At 52.5% G+C, this 27,562-nt stretch overlaps 1 protein-coding gene across 1 annotated transcript in view; it reads left to right on the top strand.

The window, feature by feature from the left end:
• LOC147659589 (NACHT, LRR and PYD domains-containing protein 12-like) overlaps positions 1–27,562 on the top strand; it is a 495,706-nt gene that overhangs the window by 391,093 nt on the left and 77,051 nt on the right. The window contains exons 8-9 of the mRNA XM_086951623.1: positions 20,232–20,402; positions 20,480–20,650. Of these exons, the coding sequence (XP_086807749.1) occupies positions 20,232–20,402; positions 20,480–20,650 (342 nt within the window). The remainder of the gene's footprint in view (positions 1–20,231; positions 20,403–20,479; positions 20,651–27,562) is intronic.

Below are 27,562 nucleotides of genomic sequence, written 5' to 3'. Positions count from 1 at the left end.
GCCAATTCCATGTGTAAGATCCCATTCGTGAAGGACAAAGGGAGGCCCACTACATATTTAAAAACATTATTTTCAATAGTTTGTAGTGGTGTTGATGCGACCGTGCCCCAGACCCCGCTCCATAGGTCATGGCTGCCTTTACTCTCGCCTGGTATATGTTTTAATTGGCAATAGGGGTTTGGCGCCCAATTTCTTTGTGAAACATTTAGCTGCAGTAATACCCCTCTCCATCACCAGCCTCCCTCCTTCCATCAGTTTTGCCCATGACAGATCTTTGTCAAAAAGAATACCTAAGGGGGCATGGCCAAGATGGCGGGCTGAGTGGACACACTGTCCATGAGCTCCCGCGATCCAGGGCCCTTGAACCGCTGAATATCGCTGATCTCCCCCCGATCTGGTGGAATTCGGAGCAGTGTACGGAGGAGCACGCAGCGGCGACACTCAGGGCTCCGTGCTACCTCGCAGTTCCAGAAGCGGAGCACCGGAGAGGGCCCGGGGCAAGAGGCGACCAGAGAACAGGCCGAGAGCTGAGGGGGCCGGGGTCGTCACCAGCCGGAGCTGAGGAAGGCAGTCTTGTCGACGCATCGGCGGCCAGGTGGAGGCGGTCGGCCCCGCACGAACTCCCGGTGGGGGCCGGCGGCGGGAGGCGCGAGCGGAGAGTGAGGCGCTCTGACCTGGTTGCTTCGGGGAAGAGCAGACAGAGAACCCCGACTGGCCGCTGGGCCCGTGTCTGTACACCATTCTCAGGCTCCACTTACGAGGTCCCGCGCGGGAGAGCAGAGTGAATGAGCAGCCTCCCAAGTAAGCCTACACGTCCACGGAGTGACAGCCACTGGCCTACCTCCAGGACCCGACCCATGGTGGTGGTGCGCACGGAGCCGGGAAACTGCGACCCGGGTCCGCGTGGGGTCGCTACTTGAGGCCGTGGTCGCTACTGGAAGTGGGCCTCGGCGGCTCGCGCTTCTCCCGCGGCGCTGGCTCTCAACTCCTGAGGCGGGGGGGCCTGGCGACCCCCTCGAAACCGCGGAACGGGTCTGGGCCTCGCACTGCAAGACGTTCTGGTTGTGGAGGCCGGTAGTGACCTGGTGGGAGAACGACCCGTGGTGCACCTCACTCCCTCATCGAGAGGAACGGCTCCGCCGCGGTCCGGGCGCTGCGGAGGGGTCGGGGGAGCTACACGACCGGTCTGAAGGCAGGTCTCATGGACTGACTGCGCTTTGATTGTCTCGCCCCTGGGATCTGGATCGCCTTCCCGCCACCACCGTCCGGACTTGTCCCTCGCCTTCCGGCATTGCCACAGCGACCTGCGACGGAGGTGGTCCGTGGGTGCTTCCCCCGGGCCGGCGCTCCTGGAGATCCGGGAGCCCGCAGACAGGGGTGAGATTTGGCGGTGCTGCCCGCTAGAGTGACCTCGAGCGCAGACCCCACAAAGAGATTCGCCTGCGAGCACGGAGACAAGCCCCACGGCTCCTCCCGGGTGCTGTGCCACTTAGCGTGCCCCCCGCACCTACCACGGCCGGGAACAGAGGGGCAAGAAGGGAGACCGCACTCTACCAGAAATGCTGAGCAGGGGAGCCCCAAGACAGGATAGGACTCAGCCGGCCCGAGCCCCTCAAATAATCCCCGAGGAGCAGGGGAGGGGGAGCCTCCGGTCACTAGATCTTTCCTAGAGTCGCTGTTCAGTTCCCTCAGAGAAGACTTCCAAACGCTGAAGCAGGAGGTGGCCGGAGAGGTCCGGGAAGTACGAAGGGAGGTCAACTCCCTAGGCAACCGAGTGGCTACTATGGAGGAGGCCGGCCACTCCCGGGATGAAGAGATTGTGCAATTGCAGCAGGAGGTACTGCGACTCAGGGACCAGCAGCTTGACCTCCAAGCCCACGCTGAAGATCTTGAGAATATATCCAGGCCCAATAACATCCGGATCCGAGGCGTGCCATCATAAGAGGAAGGAGACGACGTCGCTGCATACCTGAGGGACTTGTTCAGAGACATATTGGGTGAACCTGGAGATTTCCCTATCCGAATTGACAGAGCACACAGAGTGGGCCTAACACGCCGGTCCTCGGCGCCGCCCCCTGACATCTTGGCCTTCTTGCCGGACTACCCCTTGGTAAGCCCGTCTGCGCCCGTCCGCGTCTGGACCGCGCCCAGCGCCAGACCCCCTGGCCCCCGCGCCCGCCAGCCCCCCCGCAGGACCTACAACTTCGCCACACTCATCGCACTCAACACCGCCCGAGCCCCCGGATGCTACCGAGCATCCCCGCGACGCACCCATGGACCCTTCATCTGCCGATCCTGCAACTTCTCCTGCCACCGAACCTGCACCGCACCTGCCAAGACTGGAAGCAACAACCACCTCAAGTGCATCATGCTCAACACACGCTCCATCCACCGCCACGCTGTGGAACTCGGGAACCTCCTCGACACCGCATCTCCAGACGTCGCCTTCCTCACGGAAACCTGGATGAACGCCTCCTCAGCCCCCGACATCGCCATAGCCATCCCGGACGGCTACAAGATCATCAGGAGGGACCGCATCAACCAGACTGGAGGAGGCATCGCCATCGTACACAAGAGCACCATTCGCATCTCGACTGACTCCATCATCATATTCAGCGCCGCCGAATACCTCCGCTTCCAGATCCACACCGACCCCAAGACGACCCTCAGGGGCACCCTCATCTACAGACCCCCGGGACTGCGTGCACAGTTCTGCGATGACATCACGGACTTCATCAGCCCACACGCCCTCCCCTCCACCGACTACATCCTCCTCGGGGACCTCAACTTCCACCTGGAGAACAACAACGACCGCAACACCACCACCCTGCTGGACAACCTCGCCAACCTCGGACTCAAGCAGCTGGTCAACACCCCCACCCACTATGCCCGCCACACGCTCGATCCTATCTTCTCCTCCAGCAAGCACGTCTCCTTCAGTCACTCCACCGGACTCAACTGGACCGACCACAGCTGCGTCCATTTCAGCTTCGCAAAAAACACGGTCCGCCACCACCCGAAGCAGGTTCCCCACAGGAACTGAAGCAAGATCACCGCCGACCAGCCCGCCACCTCCCTCAGCCAGAACCCACCCCTCAGGACAACGGACCCTAACACAGCAGCCTGCAACCTCACGCTGTGGCTGACCACAAGTGCTGACGACCTCGCCCCACTGAAGGACCCACTCACCATGCCCAGAAGCAAGAAGGCTCCCTGGTTCACCGACTAACTCAAGGACTCCAAGAAGGCCTGCCGCACCCTCAAGAAGACCTGGCTCCTCGACAAGACCACCGACAACATGACCGCCCTCAAACTCGCCACCCGCAGACATCACCAGCTCATCCGCACCAGAAAGAAGAAATCTCTGAAGGAACGACTGGACAAGAACGCCCATGACAGCAAGGAGCTCTTTAACATCGTCAAGGAATTCTCCAACCCCAGCACCGTCAACAACGACATCACCCCCTCACAGGACCTCTGCGACTCCCTCACCTCGTACTTCCACCGCAAGATCTCCGACATCCACAACAGTTTCGGCGCTCAACCCCCGCACCCATCGATCGAACCTACGCACCCAGCCGCCATCCTCCAGACATCGACCGAGGTGACCCCCGAAGACACGACAAGGATGATGAACACCATCCACTCCGGATCACCAACCAACCCGTGCCCCCACCACATCTTCAACAAAGCGGCCCCCACCATTGCACCCCATCTCCGAGACATCATCAACAGCTCCTTCAACACCGCCACCTTCCCCGAGAGCTGGAAGCACGCCGAGCTCAGCGCACTATTGAAGAAACCAACAGCGGACCCGACCGACCTCAAGAACTTCCGCCCCATCTCACTCCTTCCCTTCCCGGCCAAAGTCATCGAAAAGGTCGTCAACAAGCAACTGGCCGCCTTCCTCGAGACAAACGGATCCCTCGACCCATCGCAGTCCGGATTCAGAGCCAATCACAGCACCGAGACCGCCCTCATCGCAGCCACTGACGACATTCGAGCCCTGCTCGACAACGGCGAAACAGCGGCACTCATCCTCCTAGACCTCTCCGCTGCATTCGATACTGTTTGCCACCGCACCCTAATCCAACGACTCAACGACACCGGCATCCAAGGGAAGGCCCTGGACTGGATCACCTCATACCTCTCCGGAAGAACACAGAGAGTACGCCTCCCGCCGTTCCGCTCGGAGGCCACCGAAGTCATCTGCGGCGTCTCGCAAGGATCATCGCTCAGCCCCACTCTCTTCAACATCTACATGAAACCACTAGCTGCCATCGCTCGCAATCACAACCTGAACATCATTTCCTATGCCGATGACACCCAGCTGATCCTCTCCCTCACCAAAGACCCCGACACCGCCAAAGCAAGCCTCCACGAAGGGATGAAAGACGTCGCCGAATGGATGAACAACAGCCGCCTAAAGTTGAACACGGACAAGACAGAAGTCCTCATCCTGGGACCATCGCCCTCCGCATGGGACGACTCCTGGTGGCCCACAGCCCTAGGCGCCGCACCCAAGCCAACAGACCACGCATGCAACTTGGGCATCATCCTGGACTCCTCCCTATCGATGACCAGACAAGTCAACGCCGTCTCCTCATCTTGCTTCAAAACACTCCGCATGCTCCACAAGATCTTCCAATGGATTCCGACCGAGACAAGGAAGACGGTCACCCAGGCCCTCATCACCAGCAGACTGGACTATGGAAACACCCTCTGCGCCGGAACAACAGCTAAGCTTCAGAAGAGACTCCAGCGCATCCAGAACGCTTCCGCCGACTCATCCTAGACGTCCCCCGACGCAGCCACATCTCGAGCCACCTGAGAGACCTACAGTGGCTCCCTGTCAACAAGAGGATCACGTTCAGACTCCTCACCCACGCACACAAATCCCTCCACGACCTGGGCCCTAGGTACCTCAACGACCGCTTGACCTTCTACACGCCCACCCGCCAGCTGCGATCGGCGAACCTCGCCCTCGCCGTCGTGCCTCGCATCCAGAGAGCCACCGCCGGAGGAAGATCCTTCTCCTACCTAGCGGCTAAGACATGGAACTCCCTGCCCGTCCACCTGCGGCTGACCCAGGACCACCTCGCCTTCAGGAAACAGCTCAAGACCTGGCTGTTCGAGTAGTAGCAGACCCCACTCCCCACGCGCCTTGAGACCCTTCCGGGTGAGTAGTGTGCGGTATAAATGCCATGATTGATTGATTGATTGAAAGAGCAGATTCTTCGAGAAGCACGGCAGCAGCAATCCCTGCGTTTTCGTGGCCATTCGGTGGGCCTTTTCCAGGACTTATCGGCCATCACACTGCAAAAACGCAAAGCGTTCAAAATAGCGACGGACTTCCTGCGGGAGCACGACACGCAGTACTCCTGGGGACATCCCTTCGGGCTCATCTTCCGATGGAATAGGACATTGCACCAACTCCGGTCCCTCCAGGACACCTGTGGAGTGTTGGGAATCACCGCAACGGAGGAGGTCACGCCTACGCCCCGCTGCCGGCGAAGCACCAGAGATGTCTGGCAGACGATTCAGGGGCGGCGATCCCCACCTACACCCATCAGACCAGACTCGCCCACTATCCGGGCGGAAATGGACAGTGCAGTGCATGCGGTGACCAGAGACACGACGAATGGTGATGTGGCCCTAACGACCTGAGCATATTCCGGGGGGAGATCGGCATGGCCTTTTCATCTTTACAGGTTCGAGGGTTCCGGGGTTGGGGGCAGCGGGAGGATGTGTTGTGGCTGGACGTGCACTTGAATAACTTTCCACGGACTAGTCCATTGGGACCAGATTGGGACAATGTTGCTCCTTGAGCAGTGGGTTGAGGGGAAGGAGGGGGAGGAGGGTGGTTGGGGGAGTTTTGAGGTTGAAGGGGTGAGTCTGGTTGTTTGCATGAGGGGTCTGTTGGGGAGGAGAGGAATGGGGGGTTGGGGGGAGGCGGGGATGGGCTGTTGGGGGGAAGTTCTGGGGGAGTGGACGGGGAGGGACGAGAACCGTACTGTATTGTTGATGCATTTGCTCTGACCTCACACCACTTCTACACGCTAATGACACGGGCGCCGCCCTTCCCGGGTCGTAACCTGCTGATTGAGCTGCGCTCTTACCCACATATATGACAGCCCTTAAGGTCGTTACTCTTAATGTGAAAGGGTTAAATAACCCTGTCAAGAGGAGGGCAGTGCTGTCCCTCCTAGAAAACACACGGGCTGATATTTGTCTTTTGCAGGAGACACACCTTCTGGCCAGAGACTGCCACAGGATGCGGTCCCCGAAATTTCCGATACTGTTCTTCTCCACTAACACCACCAATACGGCGGGGGTCGCGATCCTGGTGTCTAGAATGTTTAAGGGGGAGGCCCTACATAAAGTGGCGGAACAGAAGGGGAGGCTCCTAGCTTACAGGGTCAAGTTGGGAGGTCTAGTGTTTACTGTTGAATCGGTATATAGTCCCAATGACCATCAAGAGCAGTTCCTTCACTCGGCCTTGGTGGACGTTGCGACCAGCCCGGATAGGCACAATATTATAGGCGGGGACCTGAATATGGTCTTCGATTCATCCTTGGACAGATCGGCGCAGCGACACCCTCAAACTGGGGAGATCTTGCAAACGGGCAAATCCCATATGGCCGACCTCGATCTGCACGATCTTTGGCGTCGTCTCCACCCTACCGTCCGAGCCTACTCTGCGACCTAGCCATATCCTCGGAAATAGGGGTTCTTTCGCTATCGGATCACGCCCCCGTTGTGGGCACTTTTCGGCTACCACCAATGTCTCCTTCGCGAGGTGTGTGGCGCCTTAGGGACACCCTTTTGCATAAGAAGGCAGTGGTGAAACGTATGCGAGACGCAATTCACAAATACGAACTGCACAATGATAATGAAGACACCTCCCGGGCGACACAGTGGGCCGCGCTAAAGGTCGTGCTCTGCGGTGAGTTTATTGCCGTCTCCTCAGCGGAGAATAGAGAGCAGCAGCAAAAAAGAGACGAACTTACCTGTAAGTTGCGAGAGCTGGAACTGGTGCATCAGAGAACCGGGGCTCCCAGAGTCTGGAAGCAACTTAAAGCTGCTAGAAAACTCCTGTCTGCACTAGACATGGATAGAGCGGAATACGCTGCGTTACGCTTGAAACATACGTATTACACTGGTGGCGATAGGTGTGGCCGGCTGCTAGTGAATAAGCTTCGAGTAGCGCACTAAAAACACTTGGTGAAGGAACTATCAGTCTCCGCTGGGGTGACGGCCACAGAAGATAGTCAGATAGCAGACGTCTTCCGCCGATTCTACGCCGACTTGTATGCGGGCGCGCCCCCCTCGGCGCAGGCCGAGGCAGACTATTTGGAGTCGGTAGACCTTCCCTTCCTCGCCTCGGAACAGGCCGAGCACTTGGAACGGGACATTCGGGTTGAGGAGGGGATCACGGCTATCGCCAGGCTGAAACACTGGAAGGCTCCGGGACCTGATGGTTACACGCCCCTTTTCTATAAGACGTTTTGCCCTGAGTTGGCGCCGCTCCTTACGCGCCTTTTTAACTCATTCTCTGAGCCGGGAGCTATCCCCCTGGACTTACTCCAAGCAACGGTGTCGGTTATCCCCAAGCCAGGAAAGGACCGGACTCAGTGCGGCTCCTACCGACCGATTTCCCTTGTGAACGTAGATCTCAAGCTGTACACTGGGATCCTAGCGGCACGCCTAGCACTTCACCTGCCGGGACTGGTAGACCCGGATCAGACGTGGTTCATCCCCGGGAGACAAACGGTGGACAGCACCAAGAGAGTGGTCCATATCCTGGAGAAGGCCTCTCGGATTCCCGGGGAGCGGATGCTGCTGTCGATCGACGCTGAGAAAACCTTCGACCGGGTACACTGGCCCTACTTGGAGAAGGTTTTGTCAAAGATGGCCATAGGGGAGAAATTTCGCACCCTAGTATTCAACTGCTATAAATTTCCATCCACGGTGGTGCGGGTGAATGGCTGTAGCTCTCAGAAATTTGCGATAGAGCGGGGCACCAGGCAGGGGTGCCCGTTGTCACCGCTGCTCTTTGCTCTCTATATGGAGCCATTTGCCCAAAGGATACGCCAGAATCCGAATGCGACTGGTGTACGGATGGGGAGGTACACACACACCATTAGCTTTTACGCGGACGACGTTATACTGACGCTTGAAGATCCAAGAAGAGCACTCCCTGCCTGTATCGCCGAATTAGAAGACTTTGCCGCTGTGGCAGGTTTCAAGATGAATATGGGAAAGTCGGCGGCCCTTGACGTCTCGCTGACTGCCGCCACAAGAACCGAACTACAGGGCCTCTTTCCCATGCGCTGGTCCAAGGACCTGGTGCCTTACCTGGGCATTCTGTTGGCACCCTCTTTATCCGTCATGGTGACCGCCAACTACACGGCCTTAGGCAAGAAAATTAAAGAGGAGTTATCCCGCTGGAACAAGGGAACATTGTCTTGGCTGGGTAGAATAGCCGCGGTGAAGATGACCCTCTTGCCGCAGGTGCTATATTTGTTCCGAGCCCTGCCGCTCCAACCCCCAAAAGGGTGGATCCGGCAGACCCAAGCGGACATTGCGCGCTTCGCCTGGTAGGGCCGCAAACCCAGACTCAAGAGAACCTTATCCACATTGGCCCCTGAATCGGGAGGTCTGGGCATACCGGACCGTCACAAATATTTCCAAGCGGCACAACTACGGTATCTCGTGGAGTGGAGCAGGTGGGAATCAGATAAACACTGGCTGTTCCAGGACCAGGCGGTTGCGGGTAGGGCCCTGCAAGAGGTGCCCTTCCTGCGCAGAGCTCACCGCCCCCCCAACCTGTACGCGTCCTTCATCACGCGGGTCCCGATGCGAGTCTGGGACGCCACGAATGTGGCGCATGATCTCACTACCTTCACATCGCCGTTTACGCCATTGTTTGGGAACCCAGATTTCCATCCCGGGATGGAGTCCGGAGCCTTTGCACATTGGTGGACGGCTAGATGCAGTGCGCTATTCCACATGTACGGCCCGGGCGGTGTCATTTCGTTTCAGGATCTTAGGCGAGAATACCATCTGCCTGAGACTGAACGGATGCGGTATACGCAGGTGCGTCACTGGGCGCTTCAGCCACAAGTACGCAACTCTGCAGATCGAAGCTCAAACCTTATGAGAAGTGGCTAGTAACGCGCTCCTCAGACTCCAAACTCATCTCGGATCTCTATAAGCTCCTGCAGCCTTCCTCTTTCACAATCTATAATCCAGGGCGGGAACGCTGGGAACGGGAACTGGGTAGGGCTCTGAGTCACACAGATTGGGACCACATTTCCTATAGGGCGCGACACTCCGCATACCATACCGGTCTCACCAAAACGTTCACTAAGGTATCCACATACTGGTACTATACACCGGAGAGACTACATGAAATGAACCATAACATTGTGAACATTTGTTGGTGAGATTGTGGACAGATAGGCACACTTACACATGTTCTATGGGACTGCCCCCTACTGAGCCCTTACTGGAAGGAGGTCTTGGACGAGATTGACCTACGCTTTGGCATTGAACTGCCTCGCTTCCCCGCATATGTCCTGCTGGGCCTGCCCAACGGGCTGATGTACCCTTTGAGATCTCGCAGGGGTAGGCAGATAGCGATTGCCCTGGGCTCTGCTGTCCAGAACATACTCTATTTTCACAAGAACAAGGGAACCCAAAAGGTATATCATAGGGACCTTGGGCAATATCAATTTACAAAAGACAATGGTCCCTATATGTGGACAGGATAGCAAAAAATAATAATCATACACCTAATAAGTAGTATGTTTCTTTGTCCAGCCGGACAAGAATTTTATTTTAAATGATCAAGTTTATAGAGAGAGTTTTAAGACCAAGATAACAAGTGGGCACAGCCGTGACCCACAACATTTAAGACAAATGTTGCGTCAAACAATATAGCAAACCCCATATGCAATATTATGAATGCTATATTGTTTGACGCAATGGTACGGTTATGTTTAAGAGATCGAGTCTGTAGCACTGAACAATAGTATACAGACAGATTTTCGCTTTGCCTTTTTGGCCATTTCTTTGTTGTTTTGTCTTAAATGTTGTGGGTCACGGCCACAACATTACAAGACATTATTATTTAATAGTACACACTTTGAAAATGAAAATACTTTAGATATCTTTTTTTCTAATTTTCAATGCCACCTTAAAGCCAGAGTTCGCTGGCGGCAATACTGAGGTGTAACTGACACAATTTGAGGGCCGCTTATGAATTTACCTCTGTGACAATTAGCTGCAAAGAAGAACAAGAACTATCTTAAGACAAAAGGGCTCCTTATTGTAGAGAAAAGATTATACACAGAATAGGGACCATTTCATATTCAACAGGCAGGTAACAAAAGAAAGTATTTGTTCAAATTATTTTTTCACAGTAAAGCTATGGAGTACTTAAGTGGGGCCCTGGACAGAATAGGAACATGTGGGGCCCCTCTGATATGTAAGATCACAGGCACTGACATCACAGGAAGGGGCTATCATTTGACCAATAATGTTCTTGCATTGTTGAAGCCGCACGTCTCCCCACTATCCTTCTCTCCACTCTGCTTATGGCAGAACAGGCCAATCTGATATCATTGCCTCCTGTTAAGTGTTTACGAGTCCTGATACACTGGTCACACAACTTCTTCACCCGCACCCTCTCTGACATATAGGGCTACCACAACAGGACCATATGGGCATTGTGCCCTCCACACAGCGCTCGATACATGGCACAGTTTACAACAGCCCTTTCCTGGCATAGGGGGTCTCCCAAAACAATCTTTTACAGGTGCTATGGCCTGGTTTGGTACACAGCTGAATCCTCACATTTTACACAGGAGTCCTCTTGGCAGGGCTCCCACCTGCTGGTCCCCCATCCCTCCAACGCTCTCTTCTTCCACAAAGGTCACACAGGTCTTAGCAAGCAGACCGGGGCTGGTGCTCCATGCTCCGCTGCGGGTGTTCTTGGTTTCCCTGGGAGATGTCCCCTCACCCGAAGGGAGACGAAGAAGGCTTAGCCTCCAATCCTGGTCACAGGCAGAAGTCTTGTGGCGCTTCCCCTTCTCACACAACTTGTCCGGCTGTTTGGCGGATGACAATTTTTGGGGACACAATCTCCCCTTCTTATACTCCTGTTCCAGACACCAAATGTGAATTAGAGTCTGCACATTTGAAGTTTTATGTTGGGGTTCTGATTTTTGGGGGGTGGGCACCTTTCCTTTTCATCTTCCTTCATGAAAGGGGTCCTCCCCATCAGCCACGACTCTGAAGATGATTGTCTAGAACTTACTTCATGGGAGTGACCAGAGTTTATACCTGGATGTCAGTCGTAGTGATATGTGCATCAAAGGGTTAATCCCAGGCCCAAGCCCTACTCTTTATGATTCTCTACTCAGCCCCACGTCCCTTCCTGAGATGTTTTCAGGCTCCTTCCTTGTGACCTATCACTGAATCAAAGAGCAGGTTTTTGACATGTAAAGGGGGTCTCTTCCCTCCAGTGTGTCATCACCAAGCTCACATGAACGCAGGAATCCACAAATCTGACGGGGGATTTTCCTCATGCCTTCACCAGGCAGGCCTGGGTTTCCCAAAATGAAACCCAGGGCCCTCCATACACGGTACCCATGCAGGCAGTTTACTCCGGGCCCACCCACAGTACACTTACTGTTCAGGACTAATATCGCTATGCATTGTACCTTTACATGCACACATGCTGTCAGCGCACAAACGTAGGCTGCACGCACTGTTCATCACTGAAGCTTTTCTATCTTTAACACGGCTGTGTCATTTCAAAACATGCACGGCCAGCACTCACACTCACTATGTGGGCACTGCACAACACTTCACCCTTCAGGTATGGTACTCCACGCAAGCACACATACATTCATCACATGTTTTCTCCACACGTGTACTGCAGCACATCTCTCACGTAATGTATTTTCATCAGGCATACATACATGCACCCAGTACATTTACTAACCACACATGCATTGCACAGCACTTCTTCATCGTTGCACTGTACCCTTCCCAGGCACACATAAAACTAAACATAGTAACTACTCCTGCACTGCGGAGCACACCACATCTATCTGACGTAGGCCAAGGGTGAGTTAAGCAAACAAGTTCCTGCTCTCATCCTTCACTCACAGCTCACACACATGGCAATCTTGGGCAGTCACAGTTTGTGGAATTTGATACTACAACTTTATTTACCACCTCACGGGACTTTTTGGTGACAGCAATGTGCACAGCCATGCATGATGAAGATAGAATTGGGCTCACAGGGTTGGGCCTTTTATTTCCTTTGTGTTTCCAGCAGTGCTGTTAGCCATATGCTGTTTGAAGCTCTGCGACAAGAAACCATATCAGCATCTAAGCGCATGAGAGACTTCAAGGGGCTTCTGCGTCATCCTTGGCTAAAACCCAAGACTTCTGTATGTAGATACTCGTCTCATCCATCTCACTGCAGCATCACTGCTCACAACCAGGCACTGTGCCAGCGTGGACATTGACTGAATGTTCCCCTTTCCAGGAGGGGTCTCCCCAGCACAGGTCAAATATCCTCATGTCCTGCTGTTCACGTTGTATCTTCTGTCACAGAAAGATATCAAGGATGCCTTAACCCAGATGACTTGTTACTGAGTCTAAATTAGCATCTTGTTCTAGAACTCAGGGGGTGGCTTGGTCAGTGTCAGTTAAAATATTACAAAATTTGAAACCATAAGTGTTGGACTTGGCCCTTCTGGCAGGTTCACCCCTGAACTTTTTTGCCTTTTAGTGTTACATAATTCTAATGATTTCTGGTCCTTGCGCACTTTAGCACCGTGGCACAGTGTAAAGTGTGTGCGCTCTGAGTGCATGTATGAGATTTCCTGCCCTCCTATAGGAATGCATGGGGAATGTGTGTGTCCATGGTAATTCCTGATGCTTGGGGAGTGCAGGTGCGAGTTTGGCATGTGCGAACTCGTGTGATTAAATTATGCGAGATGATGTGTGCGGCGTTATTGTGTCTAGTGTGGAAGTGCCACTTCTAGAAGTTGGCCTGTGTGTGCAGTGAAGGTGCTGGCTTGTGATTGGCTGGAGCTGGCTGGTGTGCCAGGCTCCTGGAGTCCGGATGGGTCTGCCCGGGTTGTGAATGGGAGATCTGCATGTTTATGGCTGGGGAGGAGTGCAACTGGGACGTGAATAGGGCTGGGCTTTCCTCCCACAATGCTGGCTCCACCCCCTGTGGTGTGTCTGATGTCCCTGACCCATCCTGTGAATAGAGAGAGGGGCTGAGCAAAACAAAGTGCTCAGGAACCAGTTGTATCTGGTTCGCCCCTTGCCTGCCCTGGTGCTGTCCCCTCAACCCCTCATCTCTGTACTTCATGGAGAGACTAAAGAGGGCTGTAATGAGGGGCGCAGAACAGACCCCCCAGAAAAAAAAGACCAGCAGTCACCTCATTTCAGAAGAAGAAGTTACTAGCAGGCTTTGCCTTCCTCTTCCTCATCTGAATATTCAGCAGTGTTTGCAGTGCTGGAGGTGGCTTCTTGAACCGACTCCATGAGGATGACCCTCTGCAAGGCCCAGTACAGCCAGGAAGCGTCGGCCATCTTTGGATATGGAAGGACCCTTTCTAGGAGTAGCAAAGAGACAAATTCTGCATATCTAAGAGCACTGAGTTCACAAGGTCACTCAGGGAAGTTCATGTTGTGATACCCTTCAGTCGTTGTTTGTTATTATGTGTGCTGTGATACATGATGTTTAAGTGTCTCTGGGTGGTCTGCCCTGTGAGACCCAGTACTACAGCACCAAGCATCCATACTGTACCTGGGTGGGCTGCACTCTGTGACCCAGTACTATAACACCAAGCATCCATACTCTACCTGGGTGGGCTGCCCTGTGAGACCCAGTACTATAGCCCAAAGCATCTGTACTGTACCTGGGTGGGCTGCCCTCTGTGACCCAGTACTATAACACCAAGCATCCATACTGTACCTGGGTGGGCTACCCTATGTAAGACTCAGTACTATAACACCAAGCATCCATACTGTACCTGGGTGGGCTGCCCTGTGAGACCCAGTACTATAACACCAAGTATCTGCACTGTACCTGGGTGGGCTGCCCTCTGAGACCCAGTACTATAGCACCAAGTATCCATACTGTACCTGGGTGGGCTGCCCTAAGAGACCCAGCACTATAAGAACAAGCATCTGTACTGTACCTGGGTGGGCTGCCCTCTGTGAGACCCAGTACTATAACACCAAGCATCCGTACTGTACCTGGGTGAGCTGTCCTCTGTGAGGCCCAGTACTATAACACCAAGCATCCGTACTGTTCCTGGTTGGGCTACCCTCTGTGAGACCCAGTATTATAACACCAAGCATCCGTACTGTACCTGTGTGGGCTGCCCTCTGAGACCCAGTACTATAACACCAAGCATCCATACTGTACCTGGGTGGGCTACCCTCTGTGAGGCCCAGTACTATAACACCAAGCATCTATACTGTACCTGGGTGGTATGCCCTGTGAGACCCAGTACTATAGCACCAAGCATCCATACTGTACCTGGGTGGGATGCCCTGTGAGACCCAGTACTATAACATCAAGCATCCGTACTGTACCTGGGTGGGCCACCCTCTGTGAGACCCAGTACTATAACATCAAGCATCCGTAGTGTACCTGGGTGGGTGCCCTGTGAGATCCAGTACTATAACACCAAGCATCCATACTGTACCTGGGTGGGCTGCCCTCTGCGAGACCCAGTACTATAACACCAAGCATCCGTACTGTACCTGTGTGGGCTGCCCTCTGAGACCCAGTGCTAAAACACCAAGCATCCATACTGTACCTGGGTGGGCTACCCTCTGTGAGGCCCAGTACTATAACACCAAGCATCCGTACTGTACCTGGGTGGTATGCCCTGTGAGACCCAGTACTATAGCACCAAGCATCCATACTGTACCTGGGTGGGCTGCCCTGTGAGACCCAGTACTATAACATCAAGCATCCGTACTGTACCTGGGTGGGCCACTCTCTGTGAGACCCAGTACTATAACATCAAGCAACCGTACTGTAACTGGGTGGGCTGCCCTTTATGAGACCCAGTACTATAACACCAAGCATCTGTACTGTATCTGGGTGGGGTGCCCTCTGAGAACCAGTACTATAACACCAAGCACCCATACTGTACCTGGGTGGGCTGCCCTCTGAGACCCAGCACTATAACACCAAGCATCCGTACTTCCCTGGGTGGGCCGCCCTCTGTGAGACCCAGTACTATAACACCAAGCATCCGTAGTGTACCTGGGTGGGTGCCCTGTGAGATCCAGTACTATAACACCAAGCATCCGCACTGTACCTGGGTGGGCTGCCCTCTGAGACCCAGTACTATAACACCAAGCATCCGTAGTGTACCTGGGTGGGTGCCCTGTGAGATCCAGTACTATAACACCAAGCATCCGTACTGTACCTGGGTGGGCTGCCCTCTGAGACCCAGTACTATAACACCAAGCATCCGTAGTGTACCTGGGTGGGTGCCCTGTGAGACCCAGTACTATAACTCCAAGGATCCGTACTGTACCAGTGTGGTCTGCCCTGTGATACTCAATACTATAACTGCAAGCATCCGTTCTGTACCTGGGTGGGCTGCCCTGTGAGACCCAGAACTATAACAACAAGCATCCGTACTGTACCTGGGTGGGCTGCCCTCTGAGACCCAGCACTATACACCAAGCATCCGTACTGTACCTTGGTGGGCCACCCTCTGTGATCCAGTACTATAACACCAAGCATCTGTACTGTACCTGGGTGGGCTGCCCTGTGAGACCCAGTACTATAACACCGAGCATCCGTACTGTACCTGGGTGGGCTGCCCTGTGAGACCCAGTACTATAACACCAAGCATCCGTAGTGTACCTGGGTGGGTGCCCTGTGAGATCCAGTTCTATAACACCAAGCATCCGTACTGTACCTGGGTGGGCTGCCCTGTGAGACCCAGTACTATAACACCAAGCATCCGTAGTGTACCTGGGTGGGTGCCCTGTGAGATCCAGTACTATAACACCAAGCATCCGTACTGTACCTGGGTGGGCTGCCCTGTGAGACCCAGTACTATAACACCAAGCATCCGTAGTGTACCTGGGTGGGTGCCCTGTGAGATCCAGTACTATAATACCAGGCATCTGTACTGTACCTGGGTGGGTAACACGGAGGATGTCTTTGCAATGGATCTCATTCACCTTTTTTTTCACTACTAAAGTGAAAGTTTGTCAGCCCCTGCCTGACCAGCCACGTGACAGTGGGAGGAGTTAAAGTGTTTTTACTCACCTTGGATCAGAGAGTACTGGGCCATGAGAGCTGCTGGTCTGATTATTTCTACCTTGTTTATAACTGGTTTAGTGTTGGTAATAAATCCTAAGAATTGCTAATGCTTTAATCCCATCAACCCCATGGAACACCTTACACTAAGAGTAAAATCAGGATCCCCAGATGACCCTATCAAACCCGAATTGTTTAGATCTCTTCGTGAGTCCGCCTTACAGGCAGGACGGGAGCTGATTAATAAGTCTTTTCAGCTAGCCTCCATCCCTAAATCATGGAAGCATGCCAAAGTAGTGCCCCTCTTGAAGAAACCATCACTTGATCCCTATCGGCCTGATAGCTTCCGTCCCATCTCACTGCTTCCCTACCTTGCAAAAGTGGCAGAAGCACATGTCAATCATACTTTGACCGTCTATCTAGAGTCCAACGGGATCCTAGATGAGTCCCAAAATGGCTTCTGTGCGAATCATAGCACGGAGTCTGCCTTGCTAACAGTTACAGAACATCTGAAAGCTTCACTGGATATGGGCACAACCTCTATTCTGATTCTGCTGGATTTGAGTGCGGCTTTTGACACGGTCTCCCACAAGATACTGCTCGAGAGACTGTGGGAGATCGGAGTCAGGGAAACAGCCCTGGACTGGTTCGCGTCATTTCTATCTGACCGTTCCTTCCAGGTGCACGCCCCTCCGTACTCATCCAGTAGGCTCCCCCTTGAATGTGGGGTGCCTCAGGGGTCTGCGCTCAGCCCCACATTGTTTAATGTGTACGTACGCCCCCTGGCCGTAATGGCCCGGGAACGTAAGATACAACTAATATCATATGCGGACGATACACAACTTATTTTTAATTTCTCCAATAACAATGTGATTGATCAAATGAAGTTCCATGAAGACATGCTGGCCATATCTAGGTGGCTATCCAACAACTGTCTTCAATTAAACTCCTCCAAAACAGAGGTACTCCTGATTGGCAATGGCACGCAGACTTGGGACGAGCATTGGAGGCCTCCTGCGCTGGGATCAGCTCCTATACCTAAAGAGTTAGTTAAAAATCTGGGAGTGATGCTTGACAACTCGCTCAATATGGAATCCCATGCCAAAAAAGTGGCGGGCATCTGCTACGGGCGTCTGCGCTCTCTCAGACCCATTTTGGGGTTTTTCGAGCCCCCTACCCGTCAACTCATAGTCCAGGCATCAGTCCTTTCTCTACTACAAAAAGAGAGATGACCCCACAAGTTCCAGGGAACAGGGTACTACAGACAACAAGTCAAGGAGAATCCCTGGAGAAGAATATTCACTCACTCACACTAGATATTCTGAACCTCATTCATAATCACTGGTCACAAACTAATTTATACCGTTCACAGACTTTTTAATAAAAAGAAATTGTCACATATAAATAAAACACAGTTCATTACATAATAAATTCTGAAACTCATAGGAGAGACAACTTATTAATACGATAAAAACAGCATTAAAAATAATTCATCAATGTATATAAATTTCCACAGTAAAGGAAGCACACATTTAATACATCCTATCTAAGTTCATCAAAGATAGATTTCAAATGAAGCACATGACATTTGTAATTGGAAACAAAACCCCAAAAGTAAAAAACATTTGTAAATGATACTAATTTCGAGATTCAAGAGCCCTTGTTATATTTTAGAACACATCTCCATTTCTCGAATAGACCTGATTACAGAGATTTCCTGGGCTTGAATTCTAAGGAACAAGAAAGAGCGTTGACGCGTTTCGGTGTCTCTGCCTTTAGATAATGGCACACCTTCCTCAGGACAATTTTGGAGTAGTTTGGGTTAACTTCATGTGTCCTTCCTTTAAAAATAAGGTTCCTTGTCTTATGGATGAAGACAGGACCTCACGTTATCCTGGATATTTAAATTCGACCGTTGGAGTATCCGCGGTCGTTTTAGTCAGATCCCTTGCTCTTTTATATTTTCAGGTACAAATGGGTGCCCTGTCTGGTAGATGGTTGATCCTTCGGTTATAGGAGTTTCATCTGTTATAAGAATGGGATCCCTTCTTGATTTGTGGGGTCGCCTTTTTAAAGGATGTGAAGAACAATTCTCTGGATACGAAAGTCCTGTAGCTGGGGCACCTACTAGTGTAAGGGGATGCCTCCTCCCCTTGGTATTCTTTCTTTCATGCGTTCCCCATATACCTCTGGGTAGTGGTAGGTAGCTTGGATGTGGATATGTCCGTTCTTTGGGTTTGTTCGGTTTAATCCGACCACGGGTGCGTCTGCTTCTAGCGAAGCAGAAACTAGAAGCAGACGCACCCGTGGTCGGATTAAACCGAACGAACCCAAAGAACGGACATATCCACATCCAAGCCACCTACCACTACCCAGAGGTATACGGGGAACGCATGAAAGAAAGAATACCACGGGGAGGAGGCATCCCCTTACACTAGTAGGGGCCTCAGCTACAGAACTTTCGTATCCAGAGAATTGTTCTTCACATCCTTTAAAAAGGCGACCCCACAAATCAAGAAGGGATCCCATTCTTATAACAGATGAAACTCCTATAACCGAAGGATCATCCATCTACCAGACAGGGCACCCATTTGTACCTGAAAATATAAAAGAGCAAGGGATCTGACTAAAACGACCGCGGATACTCCAACGGTCGAATTTAAATATCCAGGATAACGTGAGGTCATGGCTTTATCCATAAGACAAGGAACCTTATTTTTAAAGGAAGGACACATGAAGTTAACCCCAACTACTCCAAAATTGTCCTGAGGAAGGTGTGCCATTATCTAAAGGCAGAGACACCGAAACGCGTCGACGCTCTTTCTTGTTCCTTAGAATTCAAGCCCAGGAAATCTCTGTAATCAGGTCTATTCGAGAAATGGAGATGTGTTCTAAAATATAACAAGGGCTCTTGAATCTCGAAATTAGTATCATTTACAAATGTTTTTTACTTTTGGGGTTTTGTTTCCAATTACAAATGTCATGTGCTTCATTTGAAATCTAGCTTTGATGAACTTAGATAGGATGTGTTAAATGTGTGCTTCCTTTTCTGTGGAAATTTATATACATTGATGAATTATTTTTAATGCTGTTTTTATCGTATTAATAAGTTGTCTCTCCTATGAGTTTCAGAATTTATTATGTAATGAACTGTGTTTTATTTATATGTGACAATTTCTTTTTAATAAAAAGTCTGTGAACGGTATAAATTAGTTTGTGACCAGTGATTATGAATGAGGTTCAGAATATCTAGTGTGAGTGAGTGAATATTCTTCTCCAGGGATTCTCCTTGACTTGTTATCAGTCCTTTCTCATCTGGATTATTGCAACTCCCTTATGTTAGGCTCCAACACGACCACAATAAACAGGATGCAAAGAGCACAAAATGCCGCTGCCCGTGTCTTGTTTGCTCTACCCAAAACCTGTCACACTTCCCCCTTTCTCCGGCGACTACATTGGTTGCCTATAAAGCAACGCATTCAATTCAAAACACTCTGTCTCACTCACAAAATCTTGTACAGCGCTGGCCCCCAAACTCTTCAAGGACTATGCTCCTTCTATATTCCTACGCGCGCACTCCGCTCAGCGGACCTTTCTTTAGCACGTACCATTAAGATTCAGAGGAGCAGAGCCGGTGGCCGCTCCTTCAGGTACCTGGCCCCTAAGCTTTGGAACTCCATCCCCCTAAAAGCTCGAGCCACTTCAAATCATCTGCTATTTCGTAAACTTATAAAAACTTGGCTGTTTGCGTCCATTTAAGACACCCTCTGTAGCATTAATTTTAGGTATGTCCGCAAGCGCTGGGACGCCCCGTTGCTGGGGTAGCCATGCGCTATACAAGATTCCATAACATTAACATTAACATCACTCTCTCTTTCTCTTTCTCGCCCCTTCTTAGCCTCTCTTTCTGTCGGATAACCGGTGCTTCCTGTGCAGCTCTGGCCGCCGCCCTTCGCTCCAACCGCTCTTTGCTGGACCTGGACTTGAGTGAAAATGAACTGGGTGACGCTTGTGCGACCCTGCTCTGTGACGCCCTGAAGCACCCGGACACCCGGCTGCAGAAGATCCGGTGAGGAACAGAGGAGGGGGGGGGAGGGGCGTGGCTTTTCTCTATCAATAGGATTATTAATTCTCGCTCCTTCTTAGCCTCTATGGCTGTTCGATAACCAGTGCTTCCTGTGCAGCTCTGGCCGCCGCCCTTCGCTCCAGCCGCTCTTTTCTGGAACTGGACTTGAGTCAGAATAAACTGAGTGACACTGGTGCGACCCTGATCTGGGAGGCCCTGAAGCACCCGGACACCCGGCTGCAGAAGATCCGGTAAGGAGCAGGGGAGGAGGGGGTGGGGCTTTTCTGATTCATCTGCATTTCTGTCCTTCTCTCTGCGTTGATGGACGTTGATTAAATCCCTTCCAGAGCAGAAGCAGTGTGTTGTCTTGAGGTGGTATCAGCACCCAGAGTAGAAGAATGTCCCCCAAAGGATGCAGATTTTATGGAGTCTCCCCTCCTGCTCGCATAAGTTTCATTTCTTGTAGATTATTCGATGCCTACGTTCAGCTGCATCTATTCATTGGTTGCAGTGGCAGCAGAGAGTGGGTGTGGAGGGGTGTAAATGTAGTCCAAGATTCAATATTACCTCGAATGAATGCTGGCCGTGCGTCCCAACAACATCAGAACTGAAAGTGGATGAACATTTAGTAAAGCTAAGGTTGGATATTCTATCACTGAATTTGAATAAACCTATACCCACATTGATTTTTTGTTGTATTTGCATTTTGATAATGCTGACCAGGCTCCCTGGATGTCAGAGCACCATACAGAAGATTGTATGCATCATCTGCTTACAGGAAGAGCTAGAATTCACAACAAGATGGCTTGTGGTAGAGACATGGAATGAATAAAGACAGCCAGCCTTCACACACAATGGAAAACAGAGTCAACAGTAAGAGAAATAAAAAGAGGACCTTTAGAATAATAAGAACATGTTTGGGCAGACAGGAGGGTGAAAAATCAATCCCACAATGTAATGACTGGTTATCATTTGATGAGTGATAAACTGAGCGTCAGGTAGAATGAATAAAACTCAAAAGGATTCTATTCATCCATCCCTGAATGATGAAGAGACCTCGCCCCCTCGCCCTGCCTTCATCTCTAGTGCTGGGGGTCATCAGCTCAGCTTTGAAAGTGAAGTCCTGGTTCTAACCAAGACTCATGGAGGCATCTGTTGAACAGAGAGGGGAGGGCGTGATCCTTGTGACCGTCCACAAGTGAAGTCAGGGGGTTCTTCCCCTGAAGAAACACGTGTTGGCTGGGCAATTGTTCGGATAAAAGGAGACAAGATAATCACAACCGCACTTTTTTGATCTAATTTGTATGATACATGTACCTTTTGATTCTCTGAAGAATTTGTACAAATGGCCTTTTGAACATTGGAATATTAGCGTGTGCATAGGCTTGCTGGATTCATGTTTCGACCCTAGGGTCTACTTTGGAGGGCTTAGGGTGTTCTCCCTCATCTGCTTGCACCGATGCACTTGCATCAGACAGATTTGGCGCACACTTCATTGGCGCCAACCTCTGCAACACAAGAAAGCCTCCTCTTTTGCGTTTGTCCACAAGTGAAGTCCAGTGTCTTGGCCACTCCTGCCCTATTGATACCCTGGATCAGTGTCAGGCAGAAAGGAAGGACTCAATCAAATGAACTACCTGCTGTGAGAAGTTAGCCTGGCATATGATGTCCACTATTCTAGTGGACACCTTGCACCAGTCTAATCGACCCTTATTGATGGTGGTTGTAAAGTCAACCTTATAGAAAGCTATCCTAGTGGTAGCATGAACCAGCAGTCTTAGCCTAAAACCTCAAAGAGCATGTGAAGCCAGCTGTTTTACCATATATAATCCCTTGAATACCAAATGAAAGGACACCACACCAGGTATATATCAAATATATATGTATTTATTTCTAACACAACCCCTCTGCACTCTCTATGAGGTCAGAGGTAAAAATACAATACAAGTCACACAGTTAATACACAATAAGTTGCACAGCATACGTTATGCCTTAGGGGCCTCACTAACCATATACTAAGTAAGTGGTATAAGAACCACGTGAGAGTTAGAAAGCAGGCCTAGGGCCTGCAGAATCGCTGGGGATACACTAATCAACGAGTTGTTAGGAAGTAGGAGTCCCACAGGAGCCGCGTGCAGTGTCTAAACACAGGCGCGGGTTCCCATTGACTTTCTATGGTGTTCGTAAAAGTTACAAAGTTAAAGATTAAGGACACTTCCGGATGGACTAGGATGGAACCCTTTTAAACTAGGACACTAGAAGGGTCAATACCCACGGGAGCACTGGAGTACTCGAGTTACCTCACCCAGGGAAGCCGGGTGCATAGGTATCTTTTCGTGTCAGGTTTCGTTGTCGTTTTCTATGGAGAGCTGCAAAGAAGTGCTGCAGTTGACCAGAAGAAAAGTGTCCGGATGGATCCAAGGGTGGATCGGAAATGTGAAGAACCTGAAAGCAGAGGGGACAGAGTCTGGGTCACTAGCCAGTGACCAGGAAGGAACCAGGAAGGATCCAGGCGATGTCGGGTGATTTGCAGGTGAAGATGGTGAGCTTTACTCTTCAGCCACGAGGTCCAGGAGGCATCGACGATGAGCAGGAGCTGGATTTGAGCTGTCCCACAATGGACCTAGATGACTGCAGTGTCGGTATATGGATCAGCCCCAACAAACCTTGGCAACTGCAACCCATGCAGGATGTCAAGATTGTCTCTGTTGCAGACCAGCATGGTCTGTGGCGCTTCTCCTTTGCAGGGAAGCTGAAGCAACCCTGGAGCAACAAAGAAAGCAAAGTAGTTTCAAGATGGCTTCTTTGGGGGGCTCACTAGCCAACGGACAACTGGATGGGGAGACGTGTTGAGCACAAATGTGAAGGTGGGTCCCATGGGACACTCGCGGAGTGTGGAGGCCTGAGCTTTGGTTCAAATGATGCTCGGGGCTGGGGCTTCTTGTACCCCAATTCACAACTTACTGAGGCTTTAGGAAAGGAGTGCAGTTAGCATAATGCAGGACATCCAAGATGTCCGGTCTCACATCTCTCGTGTCCGCCACAGGTCTCAGCTTTGCTGTGGATGTCGGTCGTGGTGAGAGAAGTCTGGAAGTCCAGTTCTTGAGTCGCAGAGTTGTCGGGTTCCAGCAGTAGCTTAGAAACTGCATACCGGCAAAGTTGCTGTTGGTGCCTATTTGAACAGGGTGGTCACTCCTTGACCACAAGGGCAATGTCTTCCGCCTTCTAGTCAAAATAGAATGTCGAAGGTCCAAGAGTTCTGTATCAAAGTTTCGTTCTAGGATAATCTGAAGTCCTGGGGACACAGCTTCTATACTTATACTAAGGATGGGGGCTGGATTACCTGCCTAGGTCCCTCCTATGGGTGGACCTGAGAAGGGGGTGGTTACACCCCTTTCCCTTTGTCCAGTTTTGCACCAGAGCTGGGGCTGGAGTGCCCCAGCAACTGGTTTGAACCGGGCTATGCATGGAGCACCTTGTGTGCCCAAGGCAGTGTCTAGATGCATTTACTGAATGAAGCCCTCCCTGCCCCAATACACAAAACCCCTGTCTGGGGAGGTGCCAGCACCTCCTGGACAGGAAACCTATTGTCCAGGCCTCCCCGGCCGGAGTTTCGTCCAGCAGCAGGAGGTCAGACTTGTGTATGTGGCAGCAGCATCCATTTTGTGATGCTGAGGCTCTGTTTAACTTTAACCAGTTAAAGCAGTAACATACATGTCTTTTCAAGAGATGCAGCAACAGGCACCGGAAACGGAAAACATCTTTGATGATGACCAGGACTTATCGCACGCTCCAGATTCGGACCTAGACATCGTCACCGTCGAGGACTACTCGGCCTCCGATGACGAGATCCAGCCGGGGCAAACCGTGAGTACCCAGCCCCCGACACCAGTCGACCCATTACCTACGGCTCCGGTCGAGGCATCGCCAATAGGCCTTAGCCAAGATCCAAAAACAGTTTCGCCAGCCCCGCCATCCAGCTCCGAAACCGAAACCTTCGGACGCCCCAGGGCCCAGTACCGTCGTCCCTAAGAAGGTTCCAGAGCCAAAAGTGTTCGTCAACCCCAAGGCCGTCGAACCGAAAAAGGCCGTCCTGCCTAAGAGCGTCGAGCCAAAAAAGACTGTCGACCCCAAGAAGGCCGCTCAGCCTAAACACGTCGACCCTAAATGGGTGGTCGACCCGAACAAACATTTACAGCCAAAGGGCTCCAAACCTCACAAGGTCGACGCAACTGTTGGACAGGCCACATGAAGGGCCGCTCTCCCCCGGCCCAACCAGGCCCGAGGCCAGTCACGCAAGTACCACACACCACCATTGCCCGTCCTCCGTCCCCTCAGGGACCCCTGCCCTCGAGCATGTCGACCTCGTGGGTCCGATCCACTGCCGGCCCACGCGCCCAGCCTGGGGCGCCATCTTGGACACTCCACCACGAGGCCGCCTGGCCCCCGATCGACCTCAACCCTGGGCCTGGCCCGGCCTCAGACATTCCGGCACCACCCTCCACCCAGGAGGTGAGCGGGCTACTTGGCAAGTCAATGGGAGAAAGAGGTGTCGATGGCTCTCCCCCGCCAAGGGCCGCTCGCCCATCGCCTCCCCGGGCGCTGGCTCCACCCCCCTGCTGGGTGTCTGGACTCCCTCATCCCGGACCTCCCGACCTCCAAGTGCGAGGGTCCGGACATCAAAGCACGCCAGCCCTATAACTGGGGCAGCTCCAGAGCAGGAAGGCAGTTGTATCTTGGAGTCGAGAGACGTAAAGAGGAACTCATCCTTGACGGACTACTGGCGCTGCCGTAGCTCTGTCTTGTGCACCATCGTCCTGCCTGTTGGCGCTGCCACAGCCTTCGCAACCTTCACATCCTTCATCGTCGTCGGGACCTGCTGGCGTGGCCGCGGACCGTTGTAACCGTCATCTTCACCGGGACCTGCAGGCTCCGCCGCGGACCGTCGTCTTTCCTTCGTCCATCTCGGGACCTGCTGGCTCCGCCGCGGCCCGAGCATCTAGAACGCCGAGCTCGAGGATTGAGAGCTATTTCCACGCATTGGTAACAAGACTGTCCCGCTACCCCTTTCCTAAGCCAGAGACTAGAACCGAGGGGACCCCTGAGTCCAGACCTCCTTGTATCATATCATCGTAACCTAAGAATTGCATATAAAGTCTCGTTAACCTTCAACCTTGTGTGGTGTCCGTCTGTGGGGGGGAAGTTACTTGTCTGTACAGTCGTTGGAGACGGCTCTCCCCGGAGACCTCTCCCCGTAATCTCGGCCGACCCTCCCGGTCCGTCTAACATTGGTAGCCAGCGGCGCGATTCGAATCACCGCATAACGTACAGAGAGTAGCTCACCCCACGACGAAATCACAATGTCAACTAAAGAAAGCGGATCAACCGAGAAGTTCCAAATGGAGAAACTGGAGGAGTACAGCCATCGTGAACTAAAACAATTCTGCATCGAACTGGGTATCGCTACCACCGGACTAAGCACCAAAGACGATTTTAAGCATGCCCTAGAATCTTGGGCAGAGACCGGGGCTGCCGGAACCCCCGATCAAAGCACCGCAGAAAAAACCACCACGGCCCCTGAAGGGCAAAGAACGGGTCTCTCGCAAGACGAGATCCAGGAAAGAGAAAGAACCCGACTACACGAGCTGGAAATGGCCCGACTCAAGATGGACATTGAACTTAAGCTGGCCGAACAAAAAATCAACTTAGAGCACCTGCGTCTCCGAGAAGAAAGAGAGGAGAAACAGAGACAAAGGGAGCTCGAGGAAAAGAAACTGGCGTACGAACACGAACGGAACCTAGCCGAGATCAACCTGCGCAAACAGAATAAAGAAGCAGGGGTGCCCGAGCGGCCCCACACCTCAGGGACCACAGAGAAAAAGGTACACATCCCCAAGGATGTTGTCCGAGAATATTTCCGAGAGGACGACATCCAGCAATGGTTTAAGGCCTATGAAATCGCTATGACTGCACACCGGATCGATAGAAGCGATTGGGGAGCCGGTCTATGGGGGAGATTCCTCAATGAGGGCCGCGACACCCTGCTACAGCTCCCGGACCACCAGATGACCTCCTATGACCATATGAAAGCGGCACTCCTCACCCGCTATGGCCTCACACCCGAGATGTACCGTCAGAGGTTCCGAGACTGCACCCGCATCCCGGGTACAACTTGGGTGGACTATGTAACCTACTTTAGCCGAGCCTTCGAGGGCTGGATCAGAGGAAGCAACGTCACGACCTACGAACAACTGTTCAATCTGATGGTATGGGAGCATCTGTCGAACAATTGCTTCATTGAACTCCGCCAGCACCTCCTCGACAGCAAGTTAACAGATCCCCGGCAGCTCGCAGCAGAAGCTGACCGGTGGGAGATCACCAGAGTGGGCCGGAATGGGTTCTACGAACAGAACCGGAACAACAATGGTCAGCACCGACCCGGAGGAGGAGGAGGGGGCCAAGGACGAGGAAGAGACAACGCTCCGGCCGCCCCCGCAACCAGCACCACCCCCCCGGCCAACCGGGGCAGCACCCCGGCGCGACCGGGGTACAGAGCCAATGTCACGTGTCACCGATGCCAACGAGTCGGCCACTACGCAAACGACCCAAACTGCCCGCAGTACCAGAGCCCAAAACCCCGCCAAGTGGCCGCCGCGGCCCTAGGGGAAGAACAGATCTCCGAGGAGCAGGAAGAGTACGAACAAGAGCATCAGGAGTGGGAGCCAGCCGCCATGGCTCTAGCATGCTTAGGGGGGAAAGACATGGTCCCGCGGGTCCCCCTACCCGCTAACACCCAGAAGTACAGCCAATGGGTGAGCATCAATGGACGCCGGGCCGAAGCCCTTCGTGACACCGGGGCCAGTATAACAGCCGTCCGCTGTCACCTGGTGACCCCAGAACAGTATCTACCGAACATTCTCTGCCCTGTACGATCAGCCGATAACTCGGAAAGTCTGTGTCGGATGGCCTGCGTCCCTTTCGAATGGGGAGGGGTCTCCGGCATGTTGAAAGTAACAGTCCGAGACGATGCCCCCGTAGACTGCCTCCTTGGAAATGACCTTGAAAGCTCTCCGTGGGCAGCCGTGGAGCGAAGAGAACACCTGGGGATGTTAGGCGTCCCGGACTGGGCGTGCGTCACCACCCGGTCCATGGCCGCCCGTGCC

The sequence above is a fragment of the Lissotriton vulgaris genome, unplaced genomic scaffold, assembly GCF_964263255.1.
Source record: "Lissotriton vulgaris unplaced genomic scaffold, aLisVul1.2 SCAFFOLD_774, whole genome shotgun sequence".
NCBI classification, from domain to species: Eukaryota; Metazoa; Chordata; class Amphibia; order Caudata; family Salamandridae; genus Lissotriton; species Lissotriton vulgaris.
Note: the sequence above shows the minus strand (reverse complement) of the source record. Positions and strands in the feature narration are given on the sequence as shown.